Below are 11007 nucleotides of genomic sequence, written 5' to 3'. Positions count from 1 at the left end.
TTCCGAAAGTGTCTATAAAAGCACTATTTTTTCCCGATAGTGTCTATAGAAGTACCATTTCTTTCCGAAAGTGTCTATAGAAGCTCCATTTCTTTCCGAAAGTGTCTATAGAAGCTCCATTTCTTTCCGAAAGTGTCTATAGAAGCACCCATTCTTTCCGAAAGTGTCTATGGAAGCATCCTTTCTTTCCGAAAGTGTCTATGGAAGCATCCTTTCTTTCCGAAAGTGTCTATCAAATCACCCTTTCTCTCCGAAAGTATCTATAAAATCACCATTTCTCTCCGAAAGTGTCTATAGAGGCACCCTTTCTTTCCGAAAGTGTCTATAGAAGCACCCTTTCTTTCCGAAAGTGTCTATAGAAGCACCCTTTCTTTCCGAAAGTGTCTATAGAAGCACCCTTTCTTTCCGAAAGTGTCTATAGAAGCACCCTTTCTTTCCGAAAGTGTCTATGGAAGCATCCTTTCTTTCCGAAAGTGTCTATCAAATCACCCTTTCTCTCCGAAAGTGTCTATAAAATCACCATTTCTCTCCGAAAGTGTCTATAGAAGCACCCTTTCTTTCCGAAAGTGTCTATAGAAGCACCCTTTCTTTCCGAAAGTGTCTATAGAAGAACACTTTCTTTCCGAAAGTGTCTATAGAAGAACACTTTCTTTCCGAAAGTGTCTATAGAAGCACCCTTTCTTTCCGAAAGTGTCTATAGAAGCACCCTTTCTATTCGAAAGGGGTTTAAAAAGCACATTTTCTTTCCGAAAGTGTCTAAAGAAGCACACTTTCTTCCCGAAAGGGTCTATGGAAGTACCCTTTCTTTCCGAAAGGGTATAAAGAAGCACGCTTTCTTTCCGAAAGGGTCTATAGAAGCACTATTTCTTTCCGAAAGGGTCTATAGAAGCACCATTTCTTTCCGAAAAGGTCTATAGAAGCAACCTTGCTTTTGCCTCGGAGTAAAACTTCAGTTATCCTTCCGAAAAAACATTTTTGGAATATACATACATCGGGAATTACACAGTCCCATAGACACAACTGTTTATGCGGTAAACTATTACTTACCCGTAATGCCTTGGTCAAGTACATGACGGCGGTCTATTTACACAAGGCGCCAAGAACAAGGCAGCAGTGTGTAAATATTTTGAATATGCATGTCCCTGCCGATGTCCGAACATCGTTGTGAATCTGTAGTTTTGTGTCGTCTTCGCGTGAGGTCAAATAACGTCACGGTGTTCAGTTTGTGATAAAGAGGAAAACTGCTTGTTGGCGTATGCTTCCTTTAGTACGTTTATAATGCATTTTCATCCTGCCAAGGACTATCTGATATGACTCCGCGCTACTTTTAGAATAGTCAGATATCACTCATCTGGTAAGCGTGGATACAGCTGCTTCGATTGTTTTCTTTCGCTTGGATGGGTGGATGGTATTAGCGTCAGCAAGTTTGCGTCTGGAGTAACCAATGCAGCCTCTGCTCTCAATTTATAGTTTATGGAGGTTCTGTTCCTCTTTGCACTACCATGTAAAACTGATCCTTTGCACAGGTTGATTGAACAGATAGTTGCGGCAAGTTTAATGTATTGCCCCATAGGATCGAACCCACGACCTTCAGCGTGCAAGGCGGGTGTGCATATCATCGAACCACGGTGGCACCGTGGAAAAAAATAAATTAAAAAATATAAAATTTCAAAGCGACAATGTAACGACAAGTTTCTTCAACTCTGTAATTTGTAACTTTTTATCCTTTATCAAATCTCGAGCCCCTGCTCGGGCGCCACTGTATTTTAGTCATTGATAAGCTAAATTCCATTCAAGAAACATGTTTTTGAGAAAAAAGTCAAGAAATTATCGCCCTATTATTAAATTTAGTTAGGCTAAATATTGAGGTTTTGAAAAAAATCATTATAGCCCTTAATATAGTTCAACACAAGCAAAAACTGTCCTAAATTCGCTATAAATTCAAAATTTCTTGCAGTTTCAGAAAAGTTGGGAAAGGATAGGACAAATATACATACATATAATCCGCCGATATCTGATATATAAATTTAAATGATATTTTAATAAGAAATCCTATCTAGGAAAGAATAATTGAGTCATAGCTCTTTCAATTTGCTACTGCTTCCAGTATCTCTTTTATCCCTTTTATGTTTCTCACCTTTCAGAGTGAATGAGAATTATTTCTTAGAAGCATTACATTCTTTCCATGCTACACAATTCGACTTAGGCTTTAATGCTGCTAATCATATCAAGTGGTCAACTTAATGGGAATCATTTCTTTGTGGTGAAAAAAAAAAAATACAAACAACTTTCAATACTATTTATCCCCCTAAATCGGACTTAATAGATTAGCTAGATTGTTTTTCCGAGTTTTTCTATTCTCTATAATTATCGCTTTGTGCACATTGAAATTTTCTTCTAGATACCCCACATCTAAACTTTTAGATAGTCATCTTAATGTTCATAATCCGGAAAACCATGCCATATGCGATCAGTGCGGCAAAACGTTTCTATCGAAGCATAGTTTAAAAAATCACATCCGCATCGATCATTCGAATGCAGCTAGACCGGCAAAAATACCCGAACAATGTACCCATTGTGGTAAATGGTATTCCAATAAATACTCGCTGCACGGACACGTAAAGAACATGCACACCAATACTGGGACCGTAAATCGTTGCACTGTCTGTGGTTTTGTTTCGACCACATCGAAAGCCCTTAGGAAGCACATACTCTTCAATCATGATGCGGTGCGAAAGCATAAATGTAATTTATGTGAAAAGGCATTTAAGCGGCCACAAGATTTAAGGGTATGTCATTTTGTAAATCTGAATGATTCACTCCAGATGAGCTCTCCCTGGTTATTGATCTCTTTTTGTTTCTCAATGTTTTTGCAGGAGCATATGGCCACCCATACAGGTGAACCTCTGTACACTTGTGTCAATTGTGATGCCACATTCAAGTCCAAGGCAAATATGTTTCTTCATCGTAGACGTTTCCACAAAGCTGAGTGGGCTGCTGATCGCACTAAGCCACCAAAAGAGAAATATTCACGAAATTAGTGTTTTAAGTAGTTTTATGTTCCCAGATTTGATTTAGACTTAATGAGCACTGTTTGTGTATAATAAAAAATAACAACTTAAATGAAGTTTTAAGTTTCAACAATTTCCGGTTTCATCACAACCCTCACATACTCTTTCCTGCTGCTGGGATATCGTTTTTTAATTTTCTTTTTCTGAATTCTATGGAATTTAGGTTTTTTTTGTTTTGTGAATTTTCAGATATCATTCCGAACCAAACAGTTTGAACATACATAGGGAATTACGCAACCCTACGGACGCAGCCGTCTGTGAGGTTTGCGGTAAACTTCTACTTACTCGTAATGCCTTGGTCATGCACATAAAGGCGCTACATTTACCCAAGGCATCGAAAACAAGGCAGCAGTATAAATATTGCAAAGCTAACCACTTAAGTCGTCTTCGCCTGAGGTCAAAGAACGCTACATACAATTCAAACATAATCCCGAAAACGGCACGTTACTGTCGAATGAGTCCGTGCTACTTTCAAAACAATCAAATTTTCTTTTTCGCTTGAATGTGTAGTCCAGAATTTTTACCTTAAGCATTTATCAACTGTTTATTCAATTCTCCAGTCCCTGCTCGGGCGCCACTGTATTTCAGTCATTGCTAAGATAATGTTCATTCATTCCAGCTACAAGAAAAAACACTTTAAAAAAAAAGTAAAACATTAACGCCTAATGCTTTATTAGGCTAAATACTAAGTTTATATAAATAAAAATCACAGGCAAAATTAATACCAAATTCCCTATAAATTTAATATTTCTTGCAGTTACATAAAAGTAAGGACAGGAAATATATATATTCCTCCGATATGTGATAAATATATATACATCAGATTGTTTTATTTCAGAATGCTGTTTAACTCTTAATTAGAAACCTATCTATAAAAAGAATAATGAGTCATAGCTCCTTGAATTTAACACTGTGAGCTTCATTATATCCCCTTTATGTTTTCTGCCTTTTAGTATCAAGTGGTCAACTTAAGGGGAATCATTTCTTTGTCATGAAAAAAAACTATAAACAACTGTCAAGACTATTTATCCACACAAGTCGGCCTCATAAATTGATAGATTTTTTGTCTAATTTTTTTTTCAACTGTCAAGACTATTATCCACACATGTCGGCCTCATAAATTGATAGATTTTTTTCTAATTTTTTTTTCTATTGTCTATAATTATTACGTTGTACATTGTGTATCGAAATTTTCTTCTAGATTCCCCACTTCTAAACGTTTGAATGCTCACAAAATTGTACATAATCCAGAAAATCATGTCATCTGCGAACAGTGTGGCAAAACGTTTCCATCCAAACAGCGTTTGAACTATCACATCCTTTCCGATCATTCGACAAATCAATCGAGACCGGTAAAAATACCCGAACATTGTGCCTATTGTGACAAATGGTATTCCAGCAAATTCTCGCTGAACGCTCACATAAAGAACATGCACACCAATACTGGCATCGAACATCGTTGTAAGGTCTGTGGTTTTGTTTCGACCACACCGAAAGCCCTCAAGAAGCATATATTCTACAATCATGGTGTGGTGAAAATGCATAAATGTAATTTATGTGAAAAAGCGTTTAAGCAGCTGCAACATTTGAGGGTATGTCATTTGGTATTGTTTTTGAGCTCCTTGGCTATTGATTACTTTTCTGTTTTGCAGGAGCATATGGCCACCCATACAGGTGAAGCTCTGTACACTTGTGTCAATTGTGGCATCACATTCAAGTCCAAGGCAAATATGTTTCATCATCGTAGACGTCTCCACAGAGCTGAATGGGCTGCTGATCGCACTAAGCCACCGAAAGAAAAATATTCACGCAATTAGAGGGAGATTTTAGTTTTATGTTACAGGATTTATTTTAACTTAATGATATTTTTTGGGGAAAATAAAATAATCACAATTTAAACTTTTACTTACCCGTAATGCCTTGGCCTTGGCCATGACGGCGGTCTAATTACCCAAGGAGCCGAGAACAAGGCAACAGTGTAAATATTGCGTACGCATATTCTGAATATGCTACTTTTAGAATAATCAGATATCACTCATCTGGAAAGCGGGGACACAGTTGCTTCGTTTGTTTTTTCGCTTGGATGGGTGGATGGTATTAGCGTCAGCAGGTTTGCCTCTGGAGTAACCAATGGGACCTCTGCTCTAAATTTATATAGGAGGTTCTGTTCCTCTTTGTACTACTATGTCAAACTGATCCTTTGCACAGGTTGATTGAACATATAGTTGCGGCAATTTTAGTGTATTGCCCCATAGGATCGAACCCACGACCTTCAGCGTGCAAGACGGGCGGCATACCATAGCACCACGGTGGCACTGTGGAAAAAAAATAAATTAAAAATATAAAATTTCAAATCGACAATGTAACGACAAGTTTCCCCCACTCTGTAATTTGTAAATTTATATCCTCTATCAAATCTTGAACCCCTGCTCGGACGCCACTGTATTTTAGTCATTGATAATCTAAATTCCATTCATTCCTGCTACCAAAAACATTTTTTTGAGAAAAAAGTCAAGAATTTATCGCCCTATTATTAAATTTAGTTAGGCTAAATATGCCCATGCACATGAAGGCGGTCCATTTACCCAAGGCGTCGAGAACAAGGCAGCGGTGTGCATGTCCATACCGATGTCGAACATTAACAGTCGAATTTTCTCATTCGCTTGGATGTGTAGTTCAGAATTTGTACCTTAAGTATTTTTCAACTGTTTATTTAACTTTCGAGTCTCTGCTCGGGCGCCAATGTCTTTTAGTCAATGATAAGCTAATGCTCATATATTCCTGCTGCAAGAAAAAAAAAATCAAAAGTGTATCACCCTACTATTAACCTTCGTTATGCTCAAGATTTCAGAATGCTATTTAAAACTTGTTAAGAAAACCTGTCTATGAAAGTAATGAATGAGTTATAGCATTCACAGTTAATGAGAATTATTTCGTAGAAGCCTCTCTATTATTTCTATGCTATACTATTCGATTTAGACTTTAAAGCTGATCAACATTTCAAGTGTTTAACTTTGTCATTAAATATCTACAAACAACTTTCAAGACTATTTATCCCCCTAAATCGGGTCCATAAATTAGCTAGATTGTTTTTCTGATTTTTCCCTATTCTCTATAATTATTGCTTTGTACATTGAAATTTTCTTCTAGATTCCCCACATCTAAACTTTTAAATACTCATCTTAATGTACATAAAACGGAAAATCATGATATCTGCGAACAGTGCGGCAAAACGTTTCCATCGAAACATCATTTAAGATACCACATCCGATTCTATCATTCGAATGAAATGAGACCGGTAAAAATACGCGAACAATGTGCCTTTTGTGAAAAATGGTATTCAAGTAGCTACTTACACGAACACATAAAGAACATGCACACGAATACCGGGGTCGAACATCGTTGTACGATTTGTGGTTTTGTTTCGACCACATCGGAAGCCCTTAAGAGGCACATACGCTTTAATCATGATGTGGTGCGAAAGCATAAATGTAATTTATGTGAAAAAGCGTTTAAGCGGCCGCAAGATTTAAGGGTATGTCATTTTGAATTGTTTTGTTTTCGTTTCTTTCTTGATATATATACATATGTACATATATCGGAAAGAAGCAGTCCTGAGCCTCCTGGCTATTGATATCCTTTTGTTTCAATGTTTTTGCAGGAGCATATGGCCACCCATACAGGTGAAGCTCTGTACACTTGTGTCTATTGTGGCGCCAAATTCAAGTCCAAGGCAAATATGTTTCATCATCGTAGACGTTTCCATAAAGCTGAGTGGGCTGCTCATCGCACAAAGCCACCAAAAGAGAAATATTCACGAAATTAAAGAGTTTATAGCAGTTTTACGTTTCAAATTTTTTTTTAACATTTAATGGGATTTTTGTTTGTGTATAATAAAACTAACAATTTAAATGAAAATTAAAATTATTGGTCTATTTCCTTAAGACGATTCAAATCAAAACTAGTTCGAATTACTACCAAACTCCTGTAATTGTCGAAAATTTTTGTTTGATTGAAAACACAAACGAAGCAAATATTTTTCAAAAAACAGAAGTTTGGTTCGAATGAATTCGAATCGTCTTAGTAAAACAAGGCCCTATGTTTTAAACAATTTTCGACTTTTCTTCATCGCCATCATTGAGTGGGATTGAGTGTTTTTGTTGGTTATGTGAAATTTCATTCCGAAAATGTTTAAACAGCCGTTTGTGCGGTATGCGGTTAACTTTTACTTACCCGTAATGCCTTGTCCATGCACATGAAGGCGGTCCATTTACCCAAGGCGCCGAGAACAAGGCAGCAGTGTAAATGTTGCAAAACATGGCTAGCTTCCAAGTCACGATTGCATATGCATATTCTGAATATGCATGCCCATGTCGATGCCGAACATCATTGTGAAATTTGTAATTTGGTCGTCTTCTCCTGAGGCCAAAAAGTGTCACATACAATTTAAAAATAATCCCGGAAAGGGGGACGGACTTTCTACCGCTGTTAAATGAGTTCGTGTTCGAATTTTCTCTTTTCTTTCACGTGGATGTATAGTTCAGAATTTGTACCTTAATTATTTATCAACTGTTTCTCGACTCCCTGCTCGGGCGCCACTATATTTTAATCACGGATAAGCTAAAGTTAATTCATTCCTGCTACATGAAAAAATTTGAAAAAAGTAAAACATTAACACCCTAGCATTAACCTTCGTTAAGACTGATGTGTTCTACAAATAAATATAAATATTTTTGAAAAATCATAGACCTTAATTAAAGTTCATCACTAGCAAAATCAAACCAATATTCACAATTAATTCAAATTTTTTTGCACTTACAGAAAAGTTAGGAAAGGACAGGAATCATATATATTCAGTCAATATCTGATGTCCATATTTACATTAGACAATTTTCTTTGCGGCAATTGTCAGTTTGTCGGTGAGAGAGGGTGTTGAGAGGCAAAGGGTTACCATATGCCTCACCTCTCTCTCCATCAAACTGACAATTGCCGCAAAGAAAATTGTGTAATGTAAATATGGACATACATGAATAAGTCATAGCTCCTTCAATTTACCATTGTAAGCTTCATTGTATCTCCCCTTTAGTCTTTATGTTTTCAAACTTTCATACTTATGAGAATTATATTTAAGAAGTATAATATTATTTCGATTCTTCACTATTAAATTTAAGCATTCAAGCTTATCGTATAAAGTGTTCAACTTAATGGGAATCATTTCTTTGTCGTTAAAAAAAAACTACAAACAACTTTCAAGACTATTTATCCAACTAAATCGGGTTCATAGATTAGCTAGATTGTTTTTCTGAATACTTTTTTTTCTATTCTCCATAATTATCGCCTTGTACATTGTATATTGAAATTTTCTTCTAGATTCCCCACATCTAAACGTTTAAATACTCATCAAAATGTACATAATCCGGAAAATCATGCCATCTGCGAACAGTGCGGCAAAACGTTTCCCTCCAAACATCGTTTAAAATATCACATCCGTTTCGATCATTCGAATGAATCGAGACCAGCAAAAATACCCGAACAATGTGCCTATTGTGACAAATGGTATTCCAGTAAATGCTCGCTGTACGAACATATAAAGAACATGCACACCAATACGGGGGCCGAACATCGTTGTACGGTTTGTGGTTTTGTTTCGACCACATCGAAAGCCCTTAAGAAGCACATACTCTTCAATCATGATGTGGTGAAAAAGCATAAATGTAATTTATGTGAAAAAGCATTTAAGCGGCCGCTAGATTTAAGGGTATGTCATTTTGTATTGTTTTTCCCCCTTTTTTTTTTTGATATTACTGAACGATGTCTTCCAGAGCCCCCTGGTTATTGATCTCTTTTCTGTTTCAATGTTTTTGCAGGAGCATATGGCCACCCATACAGGTGAACCTCTGTACACTTGTGTCAATTGTGGCACCACATTCAAGTCCAAGGCAAATATGTTTCACCATCGTAGACGTTTCCACAAAGCTGAGTGGGCCGCTGATCGCACTAAGCCACCAAAAGAGAAATATTCACGCAATTAGATAGTTCTTAGTTTTATGACTTAAGATTTTTTTTTAATTTAATGAGAATTAATTGTGTATAATAAAGAGACAACTAATATTAAGTTTTAAGTTTAAAAAAGTACGAGTTTTCTTCATCACCACCATCTTCTTCCTGCTGCTAGGATTTTTTCTTTTGCTGAATTCTATGGGTTTGGGTATTTTTGTTTGTTTTGTAAAATTTCAGTTAAAAAAGTTTGAACATACAGTTGCGTTCAAAATAATAGGAGCGCCCATACAAGAAAAGAAAATTGTCAAAAAATATGGTTAAACTTACCCATTTTCGTTTATTTTGAATTTGTTTAACATTGTTGACATCCCAACAGTTAATTCATCAGCAGAAATGTGGCAATCTGTTTTAAATTATTTACTGTTTACACCAACATTATAAATCGTGTTTAAAGTTTTTGTTCAATTAGAACATTGGTGGCGTTTATTTAATTGGGATAGCTGTTACAATTTTGATTTTTCAAAATAGTCTGGCTTAATCCCTTTTTGTTGTTTTAATATTTAAAACAACAAGTTTATTAGTGGAGAAGATTTGGCATTGTTCGCCAAGGGGTAAGGCAAGGAAGACTAGTTTCGATCCACGCCACTGGATCTCATCATTTGTGTTAGGTTACCAAAGAAAAACTTCTCATTGAAGGGTTTTCTTTGTTTACGTTTATACTTCGAGCTGACGATTGATGTTTGGGTATAAAAAGTTCCTTGTTGAAGAAGTTATTGAAAAATAACTTCGGTGGAGAATATCCACAAACAGGAAAAAAAGGGAACTGATGAGATCCAGTGGCGTGGATCGAAACTAGTCTTCCTTGCCTTACCCCTTGGCGAACAATGCCAAATCTTCTCCACTAATAAACTTGTTGTTTTAAATATTAAAACAACAAAAAGGGATTAAGCCAGACTATTTTGAAAAATCAAAAAAAAGTTTTTGTTCAAAAAAATAGGAGTGTGGAAGAAAAAGGACGATAAAAATAGTTTTAGTTGAGTTTAGGATCAAAATTGTCAATATTTTAGTTAACAGTAGTAAATCTAATAGATTTTATGAGATTTGATTGCTGTTTGAGGTAGCCAAAAAGAGGCGATTGTCCTTGCAGAATTTTTTTCCATAAATTGAGCACTTATTGGGCAACTCAATGGATTTTGTAGACAGAAGCTTTAACGATTAGATTTGTTAGAGGCTATGGATGTTATCTCTAACAATATATAATGACTGGTATCCCATAAATTTGTGTATTTTGATCCTTGAGCCAAGTTTAAGACAGTTTACATTAGCCCTTAAGGTAAGGATCGGCCAAAAAAGCGTATCTATAAGGAATTTATTCCCCAACCAAATAATATTTGGAAGTCCTTAGGATGCTAACCTTGTGTATGCAATCAATTTCGCTTCTATTCGAAAAATGTTTAAAACGTGAACGGTTGAAATGTAATTTGAACCATTTAGTGATAGGCAGGCTGGGATTGCACTATGGTTGGTATATGCCGTAATATATTTTTCAATGTAAACGTACGTTTTTAACTCAAAAATACTTTATTTAGGTTAGTTTCATTAGAAAACTGTTTATTATACGATGCAAAACCTAATAAAAATAATCTTAGGCCAACTTCAAAAGTTTGTCTTTAACGTTTCCTTCTCAATGTGCCAATCATCCAATTATTCAAAAATGAACCATATAATGAATTCTGCGTGCAGTTAAGATGCTAAGGACCTCAAAACATCACTTGATCTAGAAATTAATGCCTTATAGATACGCATTTGTTAACCGATCCTTACGTAAAGAGGTAATGAAACCGGCTTTAACTTAGCTCAAGGATCAAAATACACAAATTTCTGCGATACCGATCATTATATATTGTTCGAGATAACAGCCAGAGCATCAGAAAAC

General features: G+C 35.9%; 1 protein-coding gene across 38 annotated transcripts in view; it reads left to right on the top strand.

Moving 5' to 3' along the window:
• LOC141387190 (uncharacterized) overlaps positions 1-11007 on the top strand; it is a 225527-nt gene that overhangs the window by 46557 nt on the left and 167963 nt on the right. The window contains exons 3-4 of one of the 38 annotated variants that reach the window (XM_073956490.1): positions 8442-8829; positions 8939-9203. The exons of 32 other annotated variants lie outside the window; for them this stretch is intronic. In XM_073956490.1, the coding sequence (XP_073812591.1) occupies positions 8442-8829; positions 8939-9103 (553 nt within the window). In that variant the 3' untranslated portion in view covers positions 9104-9203. Of the gene's footprint in view, positions 1-2401; positions 2790-2876; positions 3124-4272; positions 4664-4723; positions 4966-6221; positions 6607-6732; positions 6961-8441; positions 8830-8938; positions 9204-11007 lie in introns of those variants that run through there. 5 more of the 38 variants (XM_073956496.1, XM_073956489.1, XM_073956491.1 and 2 more) reach the window with 5 other exon arrangements.

The sequence above is a fragment of the Musca autumnalis genome, unplaced genomic scaffold (genome assembly GCF_047663935.1).
Source record: "Musca autumnalis isolate F117 unplaced genomic scaffold, ASM4766393v1 scaffold_5, whole genome shotgun sequence".
Classification (NCBI taxonomy): Eukaryota; Metazoa; Arthropoda; class Insecta; order Diptera; family Muscidae; genus Musca; species Musca autumnalis.
This window is presented reverse-complemented; position numbering and strand designations above follow the sequence as displayed.